We start from the raw sequence: 23,981 nt of genomic DNA on the forward strand, positions 1-23,981 counted from the left end.
TGGCAATCTGGAGAAAGTCCGCTTTTGCTTTTATCTCTTTTGCAACATTTGAAGCTCAAGTCTTCACTTTTGCTTTAGTCATAAGCCGCTAACCACTGTGACTTGTAAAATATTTACCACTGAGGCACAAGCAGGACTTGAAATGTAAATAATCACTGCCCTATTATCAAAAAATAAAACTTTAATTGGTCAGAAATTCCTTTTATTCACATAGGAATTTCAAGAATAGTGTCTTTAATTTCACTGCATTAAGTTTAGCATGCTGTGTGAAAAAGACCTACTTAGTTTCCTTTTATATACCTGTATAGTTACAATATTTAAAGTTTTTTGCAGAGAGATATTCAATGCAGAGCGTGTTGCACTGAATATATCCATACAATGTATCAATACAAGACTTTGATGATTATTTATTGGTAGTTTATATCATTATCACTGATGTGTAGAACACTATCAACAGGGTCACAATGATTAACTCAGTGAAACAAAAAAGGCTGAAAAGATTTAGGGTCAAATTTACTAACAGTCTCTGCAGTGTGAATTTTGTGACTGAAAAGCATGCACACAGGCATGAATTATATGAATGACTTAGGTTTGTGGTATGCAATTTACTACAAATTACATTGTTTTAACACACACAACAAAGCATGTTATTTTGTTATTGATTGTTGCCTCTAAAAGTGTTGATTTATCTGCAGTGGTCGGGGAAAATGTCAGAATGAGTCCGTAATTGGTGGCGGTGGATGCAAAAAGCTGTGAGCATGGTGCCAAAACTTTGCATCTGTCTTGACATCTGTCTCTTCGCTCAGTTCTCACCCTGAAAGTTCGATAATTCTCCTATTTTTGCTTGGTTTTTACTTGGTTCAACTGAATTGATCTTAATGTGAGGGAGGAGGAGATTTCGGGTTTATTTGGTGGAACAGAAATAAAGCAGCCCTCCTGCATGCCTCCTGAGATGTCATATTTTTCCATAGATTACACAGATTTATCCACACAGATCCCAACAATACTCAACAGAAGACTATATCAAAAACATACAGAGTCTCCTTCAACTGCCTCTCCTTGAGATGAATTGTCACACTGCTACCGCAAGAAAACATATGTGGAAAAACCTGCACTTACACAAAATTACTTTGGTTAGCATATTACTCGTTATTATTCATTGGGGCTGCTCTTGGTAGAATGTAGGTCATTTTAAAAATGAACTGGCTACAACTCTGTATATAAATTAGCGCAGAACTTCCCGGTCCCATGAGTGCATTTTAACAATTGCAACTTCAAGTTAATCTGCCCTGCTTAGTAAATCTGGCCTTTAGGCTGTAAAAAGGTTAGGATTTCTAAAGAGATACTCTCACCACAAACACATTAACCACAAACATTAACAGATACAGCATGTGGTTTGAAATATACGTGGTCTACCTTTTGAAGATGAGGGCAATAACAAAGTCTGGGTTTACTCTGATTCTCCAGTCACACTCTTTCCCAGGGGGATAAGGCTGGGGGTAGTTAGGAGACAGAATTACTCCTGAAGGACCACTGATGTTACCTCCACAGGTCGCTGAAGATAAAGAGTGAGAAGAAAAGAGAGAGAGAGAAACATTGTTATTTGTTGTTGGGGTTATTTGGACTTGGAATCACCCCTGATTGACCTGTCATATAAAGCCCACGGAAAGGCAGAGCTGAAGTGAGTTAGTTAGTAACGGGAAGCATAGCAGAGATTGGTTAGGACAGAGAGAATAACCCCTAGTGGACAATATTACCTCCAAAGGTGGCTGCAGAAGGCAAAAGAGAAAACGAGAACTAGAAAGACTGCAAGATTTTGTTGCAGAGTATAGGGCAGGGGGCAGTTAGAAGAGAAAATTACCCCTAGCGATCTTTTATCCCACAACAAGCCAGAGAGCAGGAAAGAGATATTGGCAAGAGAGACAGAAAGATGCATTCAAGCAGCAATTTGGTGATGTGAAGGAAGAGTTTGCAAAACAGAGATGTGTCTCGGGGCTGGCAGGTGGGTGTGAATGGATTATCAACAGTCAAACAGAAGTAAACAAAGGCATTAACAGTTGCAAATCACTCACAAACAGAAACACACTAACACACAAGTCCATTGTGCATAGTGGTGTTTAGTGTGTTTCATCTTGGGAGCTCTGGAACACAGAGCACTCACTACCTGAGGTGAAAGTGCAGGAGCATCCTCTAAGCAAAGTGAACATGGAGGGAGATATGAGCCCAACATTTTATCTACATTCATGCAAAACGTGAGGTCACTAGCAAAGAGTCAAAGGCAATATCAGGGACAAAGAATAATGAGTTTCACATGCACGGTTACAAGGCAATCACTGGTCTCTGTGACTGTGCTGGAGGACTTACTGGTGCCTGATAAGAAAAGCAAAAAGCAACAGAAAAGGAAACTGTGGCATCAAACAGTAAGCCAACTGTCTCAAGTCCCTTGGTGCAAGCTGGGTGGCTAACAACACGGGCAACCTGCTACTTCTTGCAGAGGTTTTCAGTGGCTTGTGTGATCTGTGCATCTTGGTCCTTGAATAATTAAAAATGATTTAGCTCAGGACCTTGTATGGTAATCCTTTTTGATTTCCTCATCTATCTACTCTGACTAACTTGACACAGGATGTCATATGAGAGACAAAACTGAACTGGATGAAGCCGTTTATCAGAAAAATGAATGTGACACATTAAGGCCATGTAGTTTGGCACCTGGATGCTATCAAATGAAAAATATTGACATGCAGCATTTTAAAATTTGTAGGCTGTGTGGTGAGACAACTTGTCGTATTACTGAGTGTATTTTTGAAAAGCTCACTGAATTTCCTGATTAATGAAAAAAAATAAGGCGGGTCTCAGGGCTTTACGCTCTGTCTGTCCTTTAGTGAAGAAGTCAAGTGCATCAAAAGAAGCTAAAGAGGAAAAGATGACAGTACAAAACAAGCTGCCACATAGAATCATGTGAATAAAGTTTGGAGTTGGATTTAAAAGTTCACTGGGCTATAAGGAGCAGGTGGGCCTAACAGTGATGATAGGAAAACAGGAAACGAGCTCCGTGATCTTAAATAACTTTCTTCTAGTACGGAGAATCACTATTTATTTATTCTTTGTCATATAAAAATCCCATTTAAGATAATAATGCTTCTAGGTAGAGTCTACCACTGCAGTGTATTCAAAACAACTAGCACTACAAAAGAACTTAAAAAAAAAAATCTAATGCCTTAATATTCTGTCCCAATATTTTTGTTTGCTATATGATATACAAGCCCCCAACATAAGCTGTAATGTATCAGTGGTCTGACTGTAATCAATTTAATGTCAGCCTTGGCAGTCAGTGATCCACAGCTGTACACCTACCTATACATGTTGGAGGGTCAGGGTGCCAGTAGAATCTGTTATCCATTCGCACACATGTGATGGTGTCTTTGCCTTGAAGCTGATACCCTGGGTCACACTGGAATGTCATACTGTCACCAGGTTCCTTACTGTCCCCATATCGAGAACCATTTACAGGGATGCCAGGGTCATTGCAGGTCGTAGCTGTTGTGGCTGGAGAGTGCAGAAAACAAAGGCAGACAAATACTGACATACTAGGGGCATGGAGGACAAAAGGAACTGAGACAGATGCACTCAAGTGTAACACCATTGTACTGTCAGCAGCAGCAGAAGAAGCAATACACACATATAGCATACTGAGTAATAATGGGGGTTAGGGTAGTGGTAACTGGAGATACATGTGGTTACACTCACCCCAACAAGTTAGAAACTCAGTGGATCAGAAATGTGTTTTGTGAGAGTAAAAGACTGAGACTGTTTGAACAATGTTATTTGTTTGTACAATTTGTGTTTTTTTTTTCATAACAAATTATTGAAAACCCAATTAATTAAATTAAAACACCTCAGAATATCAGTCATAGGTAAATGAAATAGTATAGGTATGATCAACACAGACAGATCCACTAAAAAAAGTATTCTTGTATAAAATATAATTAGGCCATAAAAGACCCCCCACTCAGGCATTTTATTTGCTAAAATAGACTGGTTGCCTAAGGTTAAGTATAACATAGTGGTTTGATCAAATCAATCATTGCTTAAAGATTAAGAAAAAAATATCTAATTATGTTGTATAACATGTATGTGATTATAATATTAGATAACAGCATTTAAAGGACATTTTTAAAAATGATTACTATTATAACTACTAAAAATTAAAATACAGCATACACTGTATACTGAATACCGTCCCTTTCCAGCACTGTTTAGAAGGGTATTTTATCTGTCATCTGTCATCTACCCACCCTCTGGGACTGGACCCCTCAGGAGCTCACAAAATAAATCTAAGGTGTTAAGATAGGAAGCAGGAAAAAAAAAAAAACTACTATTCCAAACCTTGGCTTTAAATAAATGAGTGCGGTGGTGAATACCATCTCCTAAATCAACATGGAGGTAAATACAAAGAGTAATTACCATAGTAATGGAATAATAGGGCTATGATTACCAGGTTAGCAAGGGTAAATATTTATTATTTTAAATATGGAAAGAATGAGACAAAACTAAATGTGTCAGAGATGCAGAGACAGAAAAAGAGGCCGAAAACTATAGAAGTGCATTTTTATGACTTTAAATACATCTGTTTGTTTGTTTTATGTGTGTTTGAGTTTTGTGTGTGCAAACAGTTGGAGGCTGATGTAAGAATTATAAGGGTAACAAATGTCTAAGTAAAAATAAGCAAGCATAATAATGTGCATTTGTCTGTGTGTTTGTGTGTGAGAGAATGGTTTTATGTGAATAAGCAGTTGACATTCTTGACTAGTTGTTATAGTGCCTTCTACCCTTTCTTACACAGGGTGCCTCTGATCGGTTTTGGTGCCATAGAGATTTGAATCTAAAAGGATGATGCACATACATTTTGTGGTTCACTGATTCAAATACCAAAGGGCATCTCTGCACCAAAATGGCACAACGATCATGCAAGTTGCCCCGGGACAAATAGCAGCAACAGTTTGGGTTCACTGAACTCAACTTACAAAAGGGAGAAAAACCAAAACAAAGCCTAAAATAAGTTAAACATCTACTCGTTAACATTATCTATAAAATCTTTCATAGCAAACACAAAACTGTTGTTTCTCAAATAAATATTTTATGCTACTAAAAAAAATGAAGTGAGGCAGCACTGTTTTATTCTCTCCTGTGTGCTACAACCAAAATTATGACACAGGTCTCTGGTGGGCTACTTCAGTACTTACTGAGCCTGGCTCCCAAGGTGAGATATTAAATGTCTCATTTGATTCTATGACTAAAGCTTCTTCAGAAATCCCGTTAAATGCAGCATTAATGCCAGATTAATTTTCTTATAATCAAAATAGGGTTTATATGATTACTAAGAAAGCATATGGATGAGTGCTGAGTTTTAGCTAAATTAATAGCTAATTTCATAATTGTTTTTTTCATCATAAATGGATCTGAGGGATAAAGTAGGGCAGACCACCCAAATCAGTGATTTAGCAGAATCATGGCACATTTTTTTAAGCAGTTTTCAGTAACTCAAATGTTATTCTCCCACGTTAGGTTTAATGACTCTAATAAGAAGAGAAGACTACTTACTAGAGAACTGTATTGAGAATCCTTGCTTGCTGATGAAATAATCGGAATCAAACTGCAGCGTAAGTATGTTGAAAGTTGAGTGGATATCTTCAGGTAACGCCGGGCCTGACCATTCTTTTAAAAGGATTCCACCGTCTGATGGCCCCGACGGACCATCCCAAACTCTCAGAATATCGTGGCCCACCTCAGTGTCAAAGACAATGAAGTGCAGACTGAAAAAAAAAAACAAAACACAAAAATTCAAGATTTTTAGCATGTGTAACATCAACGAAGAGACACATCTAAAATTTAATAGTGGAATAATGACTAATTGCAGCAGCAGTTTTGACAGTAAACATTTGTCATTACAGACTATGGTGAATGAAGGTTTATGCCATGTGGAAATTGCTCCATATGCCTATTCAGCCTGGAAAACAACTTGTTGTGCAAGTTTGTGTTGTTTGTTTTTATTTATTTATTTTCTTAAAATAAGAAGTCTCCATTCCCTTTAATCTAGAACACAAAATACTCCAGATAACTGCAGGTCACTGGCACATTACTCATGTGCGCTAACATTACCTGATAGTCTTTCCTGTATCAGCCTCTATAGTCCAGGTACAGTGGAGATTGTTGTCATATGGAGCAGGATAACCCGGTGACAGAATGCGTCCAGATACTGCGCCAGTAATGTGACCTCCACACTCCGCTACAAGGACAAGAAGCAAGAGGATGAGAATCAGAAAGCATAATCACCACTGGAAAAAAGCACATATTTCCCCTCTTAATGTATGCATCTTAAGTGTTAACAGCTAAATCTGTCCATTCACAAATGCATATTAACCAAGACAATTTAAAACACATACAATATACATATACTAAACATATTAAAAGGAAACATAAAGGAATGTCAGGGCAGGCAGACATGTATTGTAGAATAACTGCAGGTTTTTTTTGTTTTTTTTTTGCAGTTAGTTTCACAGATATTTGTTTACAAAATTATAATGTCTGTCAACTGGGTGGTTAGACAAAACTTGCTTGGAAAAAAATTTTAACTTTTAATGAATACTATATTATTATTTAGATTATATATCGGATTTTTTTTTTTTTTTTGGGTAACTTTATATAACTGGGGACATTATTATTCAACAGCTGCTGTCAGTTTGAACCGAGCATGAAGGTGCTGGTACTATTTGATTGGGTCTTATCCTCAGGCATTGGTTCTGGCTGGGGTCAGGCTCTGATTGAATATCTCTTTTTTTTGAGAATCGTGATATCCACCAGTTTTAGATCTGGCCCAACATTTTGGACCACTGAAAACCATTTCTCTCTGCAGAACCAGATTCTTTGTAAAACATTGTAAGGTTCTCTTTCTATGAATGTTTCAGTGTATCTCTGTAAGTTGTAGCTTCTCTACTTTGCTGTAAATTACACTGAAGTGTGAAGGTTAAGAATCAGTTACGAAATGCTTGAATCATTAAATCAACCTTGAATTATCCAAGCTTTTGGTATACTGTTTCAAGGCTGGCAAATAACTTTGGTGGCTCTTTTCTGTTAAGGATCTGTCTTTAGCATTCAAAGCTCAAGAAAATGATGTACTGCAAAGCACAAAAGAGTTTTGTGTTATTTTGTCTTTAGAGTGGAAAGGAACAGGGAGGATGGACAAAGCAGGGAAAAAGGCAGATCTGAACTCATTACGGTAGTACATAGTACACATGCTGGCCCATAGAGCAAGAAGATGACTGCTGATTAGGACACAGTTTGATAGAGAGAAGACATGTACACATGTTTTGTGTGTGTGTGTGTGTGTGTGTGTGTGTACATGGGTGGATATCTATGTGTGTTTGTTTGTGAGTTAAACAAGCATCATTAACACAGCCCTACCATTTACAAAACCATTGCAACCTACTGTTGTTGCATTCCCCTGGGCAGAATGCACACAAATCCAAATTCACATGTGAACACAAACACAAAGGATACTCCCAGAGACAATCACACAGAAGGGCCAGAAACATACTTGAAAACATTTCTGCAGTTATGCAAGCACATCCAGACATATGAACACACCCGCCAGCAGACACAGTACAACAACATTGTTGTTTCCGTCCCTGGTGAATGAAAGCAGGAAAGGAAAGGCAACTCTTCTGTTATGTTTTATCATTAAAGGCTGGTAGATAGGAAAGCTAGAAAGAGGCACAGACAAAGAGAGGGAAACATGAGTTATGAAGAAAGCCTTGGCCAATTTTCAAGGAGAGCTCCAGAAGTCTTAAAGAACAGGCCAACAGGTGTAAACAATTTTGATGAGATATTTTTTTAAACTGTTGTAAATTTAATTGATGTTCTGGCTTTGACATATACTGATAAATGTATTTCGCCACAGACAGAGGGAAGATAGCTAAAGTTCTTCCAATGTAAAAGATTTTACTTGATTTTACCTCTTTTTTTTTTACATCAATATAATTATTGTTCTGTAAATTTTGATGAGTTCAGGTTCCCTCAGTGCAGAAAGAATACTCCAGGTGACTCAAATGTAAACATTTATTGTACTTACTTGCTGGAGTATCAAGGGGAACCAGGGCAAACACACATCTTTACAGGTTGTAGTATCACCACAATTCTGAGGCTGCCATCACACTGGGAGAATATTTATACTTTAGACAAATATTCTGTTCATCCCTTTATTCAGATAAAGTACTTTGTAATATTTTGCTTGCAGCTCAGCTTTCTGACCTTCACAGGGCAGCGTACACAAATAAACATATTTACATATGCCAGAGAAAGACTTCAAGGCCACCAAGATAGACAGGAGCTAGAGACAGGCTCTGAGGCCACCAATAGAATCCACTCATGCTGCAGAGTCCCTCGGCTTGACCCTTAGGGACCTTACCAGTAGAAAAGGAGAGATCTTATCTCTGTAATGTAATTTGCAACAACAAGAAGATTTGTGTTGAGTCTATCCCAGCTGACATAGGGCAGGGTACACCCTGTACCGGTCGCCAGCCTGTTGCAGGGCTAACACAGAGAGACAGACAACCATCCATACTCACATTCATGCTCTCATTCACACCTATGGGCAATTTAGAGTGGCCAACTAATCTAACCCTAATAGCATCCTATGAAAAAAAAAAAAAGAAAAACAAACATTTGTCGAGATATCAATAGTACTGTATATGTATATGAGATTTTTGTGTAGGGTTTGTAGTTCACTTTGTATTATTGTCAGTATTTTAATTTAAAATGGAAAAAATAATGAATTGTCAACAATAATTGTTTGTACACAAGTACCAAATTTAATCACAATAAATTAAAATACCTTGGGACAAGCCTTTTAAAACATTGGCAATGATGAGAGATAGATTTATAAAATTTTGGAAAATTTTTGGTGACCTTGATCTTTGATCTTGAAAATGAAACCATATGTTCTTGGGCCCCTAAGGAATATTTCAACAAAGGTTCATCAATTTTGGTTCAAAACCTTTTGAGTTATATTGCTAACACATGAAGAAACAAACAAATAGGCGTGAAAACATAACCTCCTTCCACCTATTAGTGGGTGAGGTAATAAGTATTGATGTAACTGAACTGTTCTGTATTAAAAAAACATCTGGTTAAGGGATAATGTAATGCATGTGTGCTATGGTAATGAAAATGTATACACTTAATAATTTATATGTGAACTTAGAAGAAAAAAAGATGCATGCAAATACTGACTGAGATTTAGAATTTGTGTTTTAATGCCTTATTTAAAGTTGACCTTTTTTTGAAACTTCCATATAAAAATTAAAGTTAGTTGTATGTAAAGAAGTGGCTTGATTGTTATGTTAATGGGTTGTGTTTTTTTTTTTTTTTAATAAGTACATGCAAGATTGTATAGGTATGTGTGCTTGTGTGCAAATGCGGATTTTAACAAAACCAAAATGGTAGAACTGATAAGAACTCACATATAGAGAAGATAGGCAGAGAACAGGCAGAGTGGGAAATGGCAAAAATATTAGTAGACAACCACTCTTGGTATAGAAAAAGCCTGAGGCAAAGCTATCTCCTCATCTCCATGCTTATGCACATAGATATGGAAGTAAGCAAGACAGACAGTGGAGGAGACAGTCAAAGAGGCAGAAAGACAAACACTCTAGCAGACACACAAAGGAGAAACATATAAAGGTAGCTACAGAGGTAGTTAGCCCAGGGCTCTGCCAGCAAGTATTCTCCTGGTTGCTGGCTGGTTGAAATAAGGCAGTGACAGAACAGCTACAAAAATTTTACTGACTGCAGAGGCATTCAGGGTCTCTCACACACACACACACACACACACACACACACACACACACACACACACACACACACACACACACACACACACACACACACACACACACACACACACATCTATTCACATACATTGTTTTTAGCTGCCATTAGGAACCACAGCAGGGTATAACCCACATGACAGATCGCAGATGTACTGGCAGGTTACAAGACACATGGTTTAGCATTGCAGCAGGGAATTCCAAATTAACATGTGCTATGTGCCCACATCTACCCAGCAAGATAAAATACTTACAGAAAATGTGCTTTCATTTAGAAAATATGCAAAGCTACACAATATTTATGAAAAAATAGGAATGATGGACTCTAAAAGATTGCAAATTTCCTTTAGGGGTTTCAAAGCTAGCTACAAACAATACGAGTAAACAAACCTTGAGTTCATGCTTCACTGGAGGTTGCTGAATGAAAATAAAGAATCAGAATGACCAGCTGCACTTACTGTAGTCAAAACAGGTTTCACAGGTCCATAAGCAACAGAGGAAAAAAGTTAAAACACCTGCATCTCCTGGCATACTTCTATACTAATTATGAGGTGTCAAATACCAACTAAAGCTACATCTATCCTCTGGTAGTTCATCTGCCTGAAAACATACTAAAAATACCCAAATGTATTTTAGACAGCCCAAAAAGTTTATTTATTTTTGAGTATCTGACAAAAATAAATAAATATGGTGGCTAATTTAAAATACATTATATTGCCAAAAGTATTCATTCACCCATCCAAATCATTGAATTCAGGTGTTCAGTTCATCATAGTGATGAATTCTCCATCTGGAAATCTGATGGATGACTCTGGGTTGCCAGGGGAATAGTACTTGCCTGACTGCATTGTGCCAAGTGTAAAGTTTGGTGGAGGGGGGGTTATGGTGTGGGGTTGTTTTTCAGGAGTTTGAGCTCAGCCCCTTAGTTACAGTGAAAGGAACTCTTAATGCTTCAGCATACCAAGACATTTTGGTGGGAATTTTGTGGGAACAGTTTGGGGATGGCCCCCTTCCTCTTCCAACAAGACTCCACACCAGTGCACAAAGCAAGGACCATAAAGACATGGATGAACGAGTTTGGTTTGGTGGCCTCAACCCGATATAAACACCTTTGGGTGAATTAGAGCGGAGACTGCGAACCAGGCCTTCTCGTCCAACATCAGTGTCTGACATCACAAGTGTACTTCTGGAAGAATGGTCAAAAATTCCCATAAACACACTCCTAAACCTTGTGGAAAGAGTTAAAGCTGTTATAGCTACAAAGGGTGGGCTGACATCATAATAAATCCTATGGATTAAAAATGGGATGTCACTCAAATTCATATGCCTATGAAGGCAGAAGGGCAAACACTTTTGGCAATATAGTGTATATATTCAGGATGTAACATATGTATTTATTCAATGTTGTGTGTGTTTTCTGTTTTTTTGTTTTTTTGGCCACAGCAGCTTTTGTTGACAGTGTAGAGACAGGAAATGGGGGAAAGATACGGCGGAAGACACACGGGCAAATTAGCAATAGGCCAGGACACGAACCCGCACTGCCGGGCAGCATATGCATGTGGTTGCCTGCTCCACCACTGAGCCACCCGGGCACCTTAATGTTGTGTTGTTTTAGCACAAAACTGATATGACTGATGCAACTTGAATGTTTTTATGTCCACTGTTTTGTTTGTCTGTGATGTTTATACTAGAAATGAATGCTGTATTATTATTATTATTTTAATCTGGGATTAGATTAATATTAGCATTCTGTCTTGGCATCAGTGGACAAAAAAAAAGAGGGAAGCACAGGAGGAGGGCTATCTTTAAAAAAAAATTATAATAAATTTATCTCAATTTCTGTCTTTCCTTATCTTTTGTGAACTCTCTAAAATCTGATTCTTAATAAGAGGACAATTTTAATCATAAAGAGTCATCAGTTTGTTATAGGGGTGGAGTAAGCTTGTTTCATAATGAAAATAAGTTTTATTGTATATCTGAAAATGTATATCTGCCATCTAGTTTGACTAAAGTGACTGTTGAGCATGCAGGAAAACAAACTTCATCCCTATTATTAGGAGGCAGTCAAGTTTAAGTTATATAGTAAACAGTCTGTATTATTGTTATTATTATTAGAGTTATTGCAGCTTTCCTATGGCATGATATCTCTGTTTGGTTCTATTTCACTTTAATTTTATTCAAGAAGCAACTATTTTAGATGAATCAATATTGTTTCCTACATCACATCACCTTCACTCTCTCCTGATAGAATATTCTATTTATTGTGCATGCTGAGAATAAAAGAGAAAGCTGAGGCTTCTGTCAAAGTCTCTGGCATAAAATGCTCTTCACACCTTTAGGGTATTAGGGAGTTGTCTGGCTTACATTACAAATTTATCACTTCAGAAATCGCCTTTTATTTTTGCATCTTAACCATCCAATCCTTAAAATATAGAGCACAGTGCACTAAAATATCATGCCTGATGACAACCAGACGCCACAGTGCAGGTAATCTTGCGTGCACAGGCTGCTGATCAGAAAGGCCAGTTTTTATGGACAAATTGTATTAGCACCACTACCAATATTTCCCACAGAGTGTTGAATCAGTCCCCACGCGCTCGTTTGAATGTATTAATCTGCGTGTTGACTCAGTCACTTGTTCTCTCACACTCTCATTTGAATCGTCATGCTGCAACTTAGAAATAGAGAGGAGTAGTTTCTCCCTGCTATATCACTCACTGAATTATATGAAAAAAAGAGTTGTCCAGAGGTTAATAATTCAGATCTTGTAGCTCTGAAATATTGATGCAGAAGGGAACCTACACATGTGCTGGCATACTAACCGACACAGGAAGGAAGTGGCTTGTCCCAGACACGTCTATCACCACTGAGACAGGTGAGTGTACTGCTGCCATGAAGACTGTATCCAGGGTTGCAGGAGTAGAGGACAAAAGTGTTGGCATAATGACCATCATCCTGGATTTTATAGCCATAACTAGGGACACCTGGTTCCTCACAGCGTACTAGGTCAAAACCTAGGAAGAGATAAAAACACAAATATAGAGATTAGAGGTCTTTCTGTCCATGCTGTAACACTACATTGCACGCAGGATGATTCAGTTATGGACAAAAGGACATAAAGTTATTGTATTCTTCTGCTGAGTCGCAGTACTTCCTACAGAATTTTCTTTCTCTGAGATGTAAAAAAAAGTTTGGGCTTCTCACTTTCTGAAAAATATAAAGATAGTTGTAATGGTAGTGGAAAGCACTGTCGTTATAGTCATGCAGTGAAAATATGGTTCTATATGAAAATGTGAAATAAAACATCAAATAATAATTTCAAATCCCATGTAAACATACACACACACACCTAAAAAAAACAACAAAAAAAAAGACAGTCTCTGAATTTTGAAGATACATTAGAACAAGAAAGTTTCCTGGCACTTAGACAGATGGTTAAACAAAGATACAAGAATGTAACCAACATATATTTTTGTTGTTATTGTTGTTTTTTGTTTATTTCCCCTCAGGTCAGCTTATGATGGACATAACATTATATGCACATAACAGACTGGGGTTGCTATGTAATTAATTATTAAAAGCTCTGTTTTCAAAAAGGTTTAGCAGACTTATTAACTAGCAGTCCAGATATTTCATTACCCAATAAATTTCGTGATACTTACATTTTTACAAATTTTACAAATTTATAAATTTCAGCTTCTCTCAATGAAAGTTTAATGATACTTACGGCATATTGTGTTGATAAATTGTTTTAATATGGTAATCACTATCAATTCACTTGATTGTTGAGTGATGTAATTCTATGTAAAACAGCTCATCTTTTACTTCTGAACAGATTCGGGACACAAAACCAGAGTCCACTCATTCTTCAATTGCAATCTACTCCTCAGCTAATTAGGTTTAACTTAACAAAAGGTAGGATTATTTACAGCATTATAATATCGTAATACTATCCTAATATGTAAAAGCATCTACCACCAGTCAGTAAAAATTCTAATGCACATATGTAACCATTTCACTGTTAGTGTGTTATAATATTGTTTAATATTACTTTTTAGTTTTGCCTCATAGACATACATACATTTATTTCCACATTTTTATTCCCAGTTTCTGGCCTTTTATTACCCAGTTACATAAATTTAAATGTGATATTAGTCAGCTATAACCACTGTTAATGCAAGGTAATTACTTTGATTTTACTTGGCTATAACTTTGGTAATTAAGTGATAAGAACTTCCGATTTCCATATTACTACTTACTTGTTTCCATAACTATTGGAACATTATTAGCGAGCTGTAATAATAGAAAAGTGCTGCCCACCCCACTTCTATCAGTCTTCTGTGTTAATGTCCTGTACAGATGTGTGAATTCTTAGAACTCTATTAAAACAGCCTCTAACAATGTGCATTATTGAAGCTATTTTACTAAGTCCCTGACTCTACTTAACAAGCAATTGCAGCCTCCGTTCATCAAGCAGCCTTTGCTTCATCCTTTTCTTTTGTTTAAACCTTCTATCAGTCTCGTCTATCCATCAGCTCATCTATTGTAGGGCTTTGAAAAAAGGTGTCACCTTCTCTGGTTTAATGACTCGCTGATTGATGGTTGTCTAATGGCCTAACTGACACACAGAGCATATATCTAGCGTCCATATACCATCTACCTTCATTTGTTTGTCCCTTCGTCCAGCCACTCATCCACTCCAGATGTGTCACTTTCTCACCTTATTTTAATGACTTGCAGATAAATGCTCCTCTAATAGCCTCTTTGACTTACACAGCAGCTGCTCTTGCCTTCTTAAGAGACTCACTTTACAACTATTAAGATGTGTGTTTGTGTGTGCATGTGTTTGTCAGAAATAAAGAGAGCCTGTTTCAGATATTCGCATCTTCCTTTTTTTTACTGTATGCTTGGTAAGCTACTGTTGCACTCTGGCCCTCAACAGAAAATGCTAGGAAAAGTGATTGTTGGTCTTTCAAGCTGTCAAAAAAGCAAAAAAAAAAAGCAATGCAATTTTCTGACTGAGAAAGACTAGTCTCTACAGTTTTGTAGTACATGACACCTATTTTGTTCTGCTATGTACAGTAGCACTCAAGAACCATTTGGCTGAAGCATAGGGCAGGTGCAAGATACAGCCAAAAGGGCGATCAAAAACAATTACTACTACTCTAGATTTCAATTACAAACATCTCTTTACAATGATCTTTGAGATGAGCTACTTAACATATAGGAAATTACTGTTTGTGTAGAGGTGTGCATGTATTGCTATCATTTTGTGGACCAATGTTCATCAACAATTTGTGGTGCTCAGGTTTCCAACTGCTGTAAACATTGTTTTTTTTTAAACTCTTGGCTCTGTATAATATCAGAGAGACCAGGTATCTCTAAAGTGGTGATCTCAGGGATAGAGCTACAGCTATAGCCCACAGAAGCCCTACTGACTTGCTGTATAAAATTTCTGTTTAGATGTAGACAATCAAAAAGCTGGCTAAAAGTGGGAAGAGCTAAACTATCATCAGACGGAAAATTACCTGAGCGTCTTCACCAATGTCCAGTATAAGATAAAAAGGAATATTTTGAAATATGAATCATTAAAGGTAGTACAGTTTATGGAACGGGAAATGAATGTAGTATATAATAAAAGTGATGGAGATAGGGAGGTGTGTGTCTGTGATAGTGAGACAACAAGAGTTTGGAGAGTTGGGTTGGGTGCTTTCCTTCTTTAGGAAACCCTGTTTCAAAAAACAGGGTTGTACAAGTCAGTTTAAATGAAAAAATTACCTGGATTGCTGGTTTAAATAATTCAAAATAACTCACTTGTGTATGTAAGGTGGAAGCCTTGATTGGTTCCAGAAGCATTGCTATTGAACTCTAGCCACAGGTGATTGGATGTACTATTGATGATGTGGCCCATCATGCCATCACGAGTAAAGTTTCCAAGGAGGCGTGAGGAGGTGTTCTCTCCATCATACACCTGCCAATCAAAGCAAAGGATTAGGGTTGCAGAGCATGAATAAAAACATGAGTATTATAAATAATGAGGCTGTCACTGAAGTTAGGTGCACAGTGTACTCCTGACTTGGAATGAATAAAAAAAAAAAAAGAGTGCATAATGTGGGGAGGTATAAGCTGCTAAAGGTATAAGCTACTGGATGCTAAACTAAGGCTTATTCCTTAGTTTAGCATCCAGCCTTACCTCATGGCAATTTGTTAAATGGTCATGAAATGTGGCCTATTAATCAATAGACATTTTTATTATAAAAGTCAGCATAACTTAATAATAAAATGGATCTCAACTAAACCAAAACCAAAGCATCTTATTCCTTTTCTTAAATCCATCCATCCTTCCATCCATCCATCCATCCATCCCTGGGTCCAGGTCACAGAGTAAACAGTAAACTGACTGCATCATTTTTACATTCTTCTCTCTTCACCACAATAGATTTGTACAGCATCCAAATCACTGCCAATGCCACACCAATCCATCTGTCAACCTCCCTTACTCATGAATAGAGATTCCTAAACTTCTCCACTTAGGGCAGCTTCTCCTCCCGAACCGAGAGGTGGTACTCCACAATTTTCAAGTTGAGAACCATGGCTTCTCATTCCTGCCACTTCACACACAGCTCTGAACTGCCCCAGTTCAAGCTGAATGTCACCGCCCAATGAAGCCAAAAGAACCACATCACACACGAAAAGCAGAGAGGTGGTTCTCAGGCTTACCTACCTCTAGAAATTGGTAAATGGACTGGTTCTTATGTAGCACTTTTCTACTCTACATGAGAACTCAAAGTGCTTTATATAGCGTGTCTCATTCACCCATTCATTTATACAACTACATTCTATGTCTAAATGTTTACTATCTTTTTGGGGTTTTGCCTTTAATCAACATTTCATCCGTAAAGAGTATACAGGAAAGAGCAGCAAAGTGCCACAGGTCAGCCTTAAACCCCGGCTGCTGGATTTGAGCCATAAGGCATATTGGCGCCTGCTCAACCAGTCAGCTAACCCGGTGCCCTAACTGTTTTCTCTCTAACACTCACACACACTCTGATGAACACATCAGGAGCAACTTGGGGTTCAGGTTCTTGCCCAAGGATACTTTAGAGTGCATACTGGAGCAGCCAGGAATTGAACCACCAACCATCCGATTAGTAGATGACCTATTCTACTTCCTGAGCAACAGCCACCCCTGTCTGTCTGTCTGTCCATCATTCTGTCAAGAAAAGTTATGCACAAAACTGGTGACAAAGGGCAACCCCAGTGAAGTCCAACTCCCACTGGAAACAAGTCTGATATACTGCTGGCAATGTAAATTGCACTGTCACTGGATGGCCCATAATAACAGGCCAGATACTCCATACTCCTGAAGCAACCACCCACAGGACACCGCAAGGAATGAAGTTGAATGCCCTCTCCAACTACACAGATCACATGGGAATAGTTGGGCAAACTCCCACGGAGCCTTGAATATCCTGAAGAACATAAGGAGTTTGTCCAGTGTTCTATGACCAGGACAAAAAATAGCACTACTTCTGAATCTGAGGTATGACAGACTCTCCTCTCCAGTACCCTAGCATAGACCTTCTCAGGCAAGCTGAGGACTATGATCCTGCTAAAGCTGAAGCACACCCTCACACCTTTGTTAAAAAGGGGAACCAGCACTCTGGCCTGCCACCCAGGGCAGCCCCACAACATCCAGAGCATTCAGGAACTCAGGGTGAACCTTCTGACAAATGAATTCACAAATTAGCTTAGTCGATGTTTCATTGTAAATAAATAAAGCATTGAAGAGTTTCATGATGACTTAAAAAAAAGTGGTTAACTTATTTGAAATGTTATTTGCCACAATTAAAAGTGGAATAGTGAACTTGTTGTATAAACCTACTTTCAAATTTGCATTTTAATTCTTGTCTGTAACTTGTGGGAAGCAGTACATTTGAGTATCACTTTAAATTGTGTACTAGCAAAGGGAATATTTTAGCCCTCAATGAAATATAAAAAGCTGCTTATTCACAGTAAAGTTTGTCTCCAGCTGGCATAAGTGTTCAAAATATTTGTTTATATTTTGAAAAATTATCTTGCTTCATTTTACAGATCAAACCCTTAACAAGAAATACAACTTTTTTTTTTTTTTTTTAGGAATTCTCCATAAAAGCTAGAACCCTCAATATGCATATTCTTTACTATTAAATAAACACACTGGTAAAAATAAGTTGACGCCTGTGTGTGCATGACTTCATTTGAGATGCACATTAGAGGGGGTCGAAACAGAAGAAGAGTGAAATGAAGCAAGTAAAAATGGGAGTTTTGATTTACGGCAATATAAAAACATCACTGGACTGGATTGATATTGCAGGATTTAGTTTGTATTTTCTTTGTTTATCAGTTTCCCACTCTTATTTCCATATGCAAATATTATGAGATCATTAATGATGTTACCACTTTAGCTTTCTTGCTAAACAGAGAGTCTCATTTTAGTCTCCAACAATTCTGCTTTGCAATATATTCATTAACCTGTAATTGTGCACTCATAGAGGCAGCACAAACAAGAGGCAAAACAGCTGGAAGCCATTTATTTCAAATGAGCACATTGAGACAAGTAGATACAGAGGGCGTAAAAATGGCTGCCAAAAAAATCTTTACAACTTGGCAACACAAGAAAGTTGAGCAGAGAATTATGTTGAAGGGCTGTGCTGTGTAATTTACTTACTAAATGCACACTTCCTGTGTTCTAATAGAAAGTGTAATATGTGTTTTCTCCAAAACTAAAAACACTCTTGTTGCTAGTACAGTTAAGAGATTATATTTATAGTTCTTTAACAAAGTAAGCTGCTAAGCTACTATTACAGCCGCAAAGTGAGCTAATGACAAATAGAAGCTGTTTTGGTGTGTTTTATTGAAGACTGTTTGCAACATAATGAACATGCTGATTGAGAGCAGAGCAGTCCTTCATCTGAACTTCTGAGGGCAATTTCTCAAGCTTAAAGGTATTTGACGCTAAAACATTCTGTAATACTCTCACAGACTGTGTTATGAATATATTGTTTATGGTTGAGTTGGTAATGCTTATATTTAACAGACAGTGACATTTCCAGAGATTGCTAATGACAGGTCTGCAGGTCGCAGGAATGCCAAAGAAAACAGGCTAAGGCAGGGTTATGCTCTCTCTCAATCAGTGGCGGATCTAGGATTTTTCTGAGTAAGGGGCCACAATAATCATAGAGGGGCCAAGTACTTGTGGTAGAAGTACGGATTTCAGAATTCAGTAAACGTATGCGCCATTTCACTAAATAACAGTATCAGACATTTCACACATCACAGCATTAACTGTTGTTGCTCTCCCTAAATGATTTCTGACCTGATGAAAAGGTGCTCTGCTCCTGACCAGCCTCTGGTCTACTGTGTCCTGCTGCTCTCTCCCTCCTCTCACCCTGCTCATTTTCAGCTGGCAGACTCACTCTTTTGCTCAAAAACTGCTGAATTCCCACCTGAGACTGACCCTTTCTTTTCATATTCTTCTCTGTCACTGCCAAACATTATAGTTAATGTTAACACACAAATGCAAATTACAAAGAAGTACATGAATTATTATTACATGAATTAGTGAAATGCTAACATTCACTTCCAAACACAAGTAGGGCCTCAGTTAACATTACTCTTAACTAACTTTGCTTCTTAAATTAATGTTTGTCAGACTTATGCTATGTGACAGCTGAGAGTAAAAAGAGATTTATGACTTATCATTACCAACAAACTCCTCAAAATGTAGACTGGCATCGGTTGTCAGTAAAAAAACACTTTCTCTGCGAGATCATTCAAATCCTTTTTTTCTTCTGTAAGCTTTATTCACACTGGACATTCCTATTTGGCTCATTAGCGCTACTGGTGTTTCGGTATGGAATTGCATCCACCTATAATTTGATCCTCGCTCTCGGACAAAGGACAGATGAGTGACTGGACAGGGGCACTTCAGGGGGCCAATCAGATTTCAGATGGGGCCAACGCCCCTATGGCCCCGCCCCTAGAACCGCCCCTGCTCTCAATTCAGTACTGTCAGTCAGCGGAGACACCACCTGCTACAAACATGAACCTAGTCTATATCACAGTACGTGGTCACTGGAAGCATAAATATAGGGAAGGGCATCCACTAAACTTCATTTTCCTTCTCATGTTACCACCCCACAGCTTCGCTCTCAAAGTCCTCCAATTTTGCACCGTTCTGTCTGCTTCTCTTGCTTTCTCATTTGGTCATTCTTTTTTTCTCTGTTTCAGTAAAACTCAGTATGGTTAATGAAAAGTCCTGCAGCTCATAAATCAACATGTCACCATCTGCCACCCCTCCCCTCTCTGTCTGTGTGACTCTTTCTCTCGTTGTCACACGTTTTTCTACCACCTCTGTTTTCATGACAATTCCTTCACACCCCTTCTTTGTTTCCTTCTCACCCTCCCTCTTTTCCTCGGGCATGGGGGTAAATCTCAGTAAATATGGTCAATCACTGTATTAGCTGATATTTTTAGGCAAATTGAGCTTGGTAAGCCCCTTCTTTAACAGCGCCAGGGCAAAAACTTAGCCAATAGCAAGAGAAATTGTAATGAGCTGCTTTATATGTTACAGGAGATTTTAGCCTCAAGCTGGCTGGAACTGTTAAACAAATGGTTTGTGTTCACAGTGTTCAGCTGCAGTAACAGGAATTAGCTCCATTACTGTTAGCCTGGGGAGTGACGTGCTAATTGCTAGCCTAAGTGCCACTTTGGGGCTTTTTTTCTACTCTATTTTAGTTTTTCTGTATGCTTTCTGCTAATTCTTTATGAAAAGTTATAATTAACACACTGTGCTCAGCCACAGCATTAAAGCCACCTAATAAAATTATGTAGGTCCCCCTCATTTCAGTGAAACAGCTCCAACCCTTAGGGCACAAACATGGGACCTCTGGGGATATCCTGTGGTGACTGGCAGTGGGACATTAGCAGCGGTTCCTCCGGTTTATTTCGCCGATTCAAGATCTGTTTGGGAACTTAATAATAATAATACATTTTATTTATGGGTGCCTTTCAGGGCACTCAAGGTCACCTTACAGGTAAAAAAACAATCAAAGAGGAAACAGCAAAAGAGAAAGCACAATTACACAATAAACAAAACAAAACAAAAAACAGATTAGTTAAGACCAAGGTAAAATCCTAGAACCCACACAGTTACAGGCCAAAAGCTTGTTTGAACATATGGGTTTTTAAACAAGATTTAAAAAGAGATAAGCTGTTTATGACCTTTAATTGTTGCGGTAGAGCGTTCCAGAGATGGGGTGCTGTATGACAAAAGGCTCTAGACCCCATAGTTGCTAAGCGGACAGAAGGTATAGTGAGGAGCAGTGACTAAGAAGAACGAAGTGGGCGTGAGAGAGTATAGGAATGGATTAGAGCAGCAATGTAGGGGGGAGCAAGGTTATGGAGAGATTTGAAGGTGAGAAGAAGAATCTTGTATTTGATACGGTAGTCGATTGGAAGCCAGTGTAGGTCTGAAGGATGGGAGTGATGTGTTGAGTAGAGGAGGTTCGGGTAATGATACCTGCAGCAGAGTTTTGAACCATCTGGAGTTTACGGAGAAGTTTGAGTGGTAGACCAGCAAGAAGTGAATTGCAGTAATCTAAACGAGAAGTGACAAGAGCGTGGACAAGAGTTGCAGTACTGGCAGGTGTAAGAGAGGGACGGAGACGATTAATGTTGCGTAAGTGAAAATAAGCAGACCGAGTGAGGTTTTTGACATGAGCCTCAAAAGAAAGAGTGCTATCGAGGATGACACCCAGACTCTTAACTTGGGAGGAAATAGGGACAGTGAAATTATCAATGGTGAGTGTGAAGTGATTGGATTTTGCAAGGGTAGATTTGGCACCAATCAGCAGGATTTCCGTTTTATCATTATTCAATTTAAGAAGATTGTCAGAAAACCATGATTTTATTTCAGAAAGACAGTCAGAAAGGGAGGATGGGGGGAGAAGAGCATTTGGTTTAGAAAAGACATAGAGCTGGGTGTCATCGGCATAACAATGAAAATGGATGCCGTATTTCCTAAAAATATGTCCTAATGGTAGTAGGTAAATAACAAAGAGAAGAGGACCGAGGACAGAGCCCTGAGAAACACCAGAGGAGACTGGGGTGATGGATGACTTGGCAGTTTTGAGCTGAACATATTGGGTGCGTCCGGAGAGGTATGACTGAAACCAAAGAAAGGGAATACCTGTAAAACCTAGTGAAGCTAATCTGTGAAGGAAGATTGAATGGCAAATAGTGTCGAAAGCTGCACTAAGGTCGAGAAGAATGAGTATGGTTAAGAGACCAGAGTCAGCTGCCATTAGTAGGTCATTTGTGATTTTAACTAACGCAGACTCGGTGCTGTGTAGAGGATGAAAACCAGACTGAAATTCCTCAAAAAGATTATTATTTGATAGGTAATTGTAAACCTGGTTGGCTACAATTCATTCAAGAATTTTAGCAAGGAATGGAAGATTAGAGATGGGCCAAAAATTATTCAAATTACTGGGATCAGCCCCCTGCTTCTTTAACAATGGAGAAATAACAGCTGTTTTAAATGACAAAGGAAACTTGGGACTCTGCAGGCCTTGGAGTTTCTGTTGTGCTCCTCAAGCTGTTCATAAGCAGTTTGTGGGACTTGGCAGGACACATTATCCTATTTGGGAAGACCACTGTAATCAAGGAGTGATGTCTACATAGGAGATGTGCTTGTTCTGCAATAATGTTCCAGTGGATGGTTCCAGCTGAACACTGCAAAGTAATGAAATGATCAGTGTTACCCAGTTCACCAGTCTCTGGTTCTGATGTTGTGGCTGGTCTGCGCAGATGTTGTACATTACTACAAATTGACCCTAAAATAGATGCTAATTTTACATAACTATAGTATACAGTAATTTTATCACATCAAGCATCTGCTATCTTTTTTACAATTATTGCTTTTCATAGCATACAACACAGGCAAGGATATCATTGCTTCAATGTTGGATGATTACAATTCCATTACTTCTAAGATGAAAAAAGTATTTGCTATGATTTGAAATGAAAACCTAAGAATTTTAATTATAACATATTAAAATACGTTACCCACAGGAAGAATTTAAAAGTCATTAGATCAATCTTTTAGATTCAACTCAGGCAGCATAGCATATAGATTATTTATATTCTGCAAGGCTTCTGGAGACTCTGAGTCATATTTTCAACAAGTATTGTAGCTTCAGTCTCCTCATCACTCTTTGTACTCATGCACCCCATAACTTTACACCTGAGATCTATGCATTACCTGTGGTAACTCTGAACAGGTAATACAAAACTTGATAGGCATCAATGAGCCAAACAAATGTTTCTTGGTATCATGTGACGAAATAACAGATTCCCAATATCCATCAAGCTTTTGTGTGCTAGAAAGCAAAGTTTAATGTCTGAAGCTCAAGCCCATCTGTTTGACTATGGAAGTAGTGTACTGAGGAAAATATTTGTGGTACTATGGCTCAATCTATAACTCGTACATGCAGCTGCAACTGTGTTTCAGTGCGCAGTTTAGTTTGGAATTGTCTTGCTGAAAAATCTAACCCTTATCCTGAAAAAACAGAAATCTTGAGAGCAACATATGTGCACTAATACACCCCCCATACCATCAAAGGGGATGGCTTTTGAACAGATAACAAGCCAGATGGTTCGATGATCCCTCTCCTCTTTAGCATTGAGAAGATGCAGCATCCATAATTTCTGAAGAGAAGCTGGAATTTTTATTCATCAAACCACAGTACAGTTTTCCATTTTGCCTCAGTCCATCTTAAACGAGCTCTGGATCAGAGAGGGTAACAGCATTTGTTAGAAATGTTTTTTTTTCTTCTTCTTCATTACACTGTATAATTTTAACTTGCATTTGTCGTTGCAGGAACAAACTGTTCACTGAAAATGGTTTTCTGAGCCCCTGCTGTAATTTTCACTACAAAATCATGTCTCTTCCTAATGTTGTACCACCTGAGGGCCTAGTAATTACAACTATTTAATATTGTTTTTCAGCCCTGTCCCTGGTGTACAGAGAATTATATTTTGTATCGTAAATGA

The 23,981-nt window shown here is 38.2% G+C and overlaps 1 protein-coding gene across 1 annotated transcript in view; it reads right to left on the reverse strand.

Annotated features, from left to right (window-relative positions):
- Positions 1-23,981, reverse strand: part of LOC115773049 (CUB and sushi domain-containing protein 1) — a 454,304-nt gene that overhangs the window by 91,142 nt on the left and 339,181 nt on the right. The window contains exons 25-30 of the mRNA XM_030719557.1: positions 15,699-15,855; positions 12,707-12,898; positions 6,160-6,286; positions 5,602-5,813; positions 3,355-3,546; positions 1,417-1,555 (exon numbers count right to left, since the gene is read on the reverse strand). Coding sequence (XP_030575417.1) covers positions 1,417-1,555; positions 3,355-3,546; positions 5,602-5,813; positions 6,160-6,286; positions 12,707-12,898; positions 15,699-15,855 — 1,019 coding nt within the window. The remainder of the gene's footprint in view (positions 1-1,416; positions 1,556-3,354; positions 3,547-5,601; positions 5,814-6,159; positions 6,287-12,706; positions 12,899-15,698; positions 15,856-23,981) is intronic.

Source organism: Archocentrus centrarchus, chromosome 3, assembly GCF_007364275.1.
Source record: "Archocentrus centrarchus isolate MPI-CPG fArcCen1 chromosome 3, fArcCen1, whole genome shotgun sequence".
Lineage (NCBI taxonomy): Eukaryota > Metazoa > Chordata > Actinopteri > Cichliformes > Cichlidae > Archocentrus > Archocentrus centrarchus.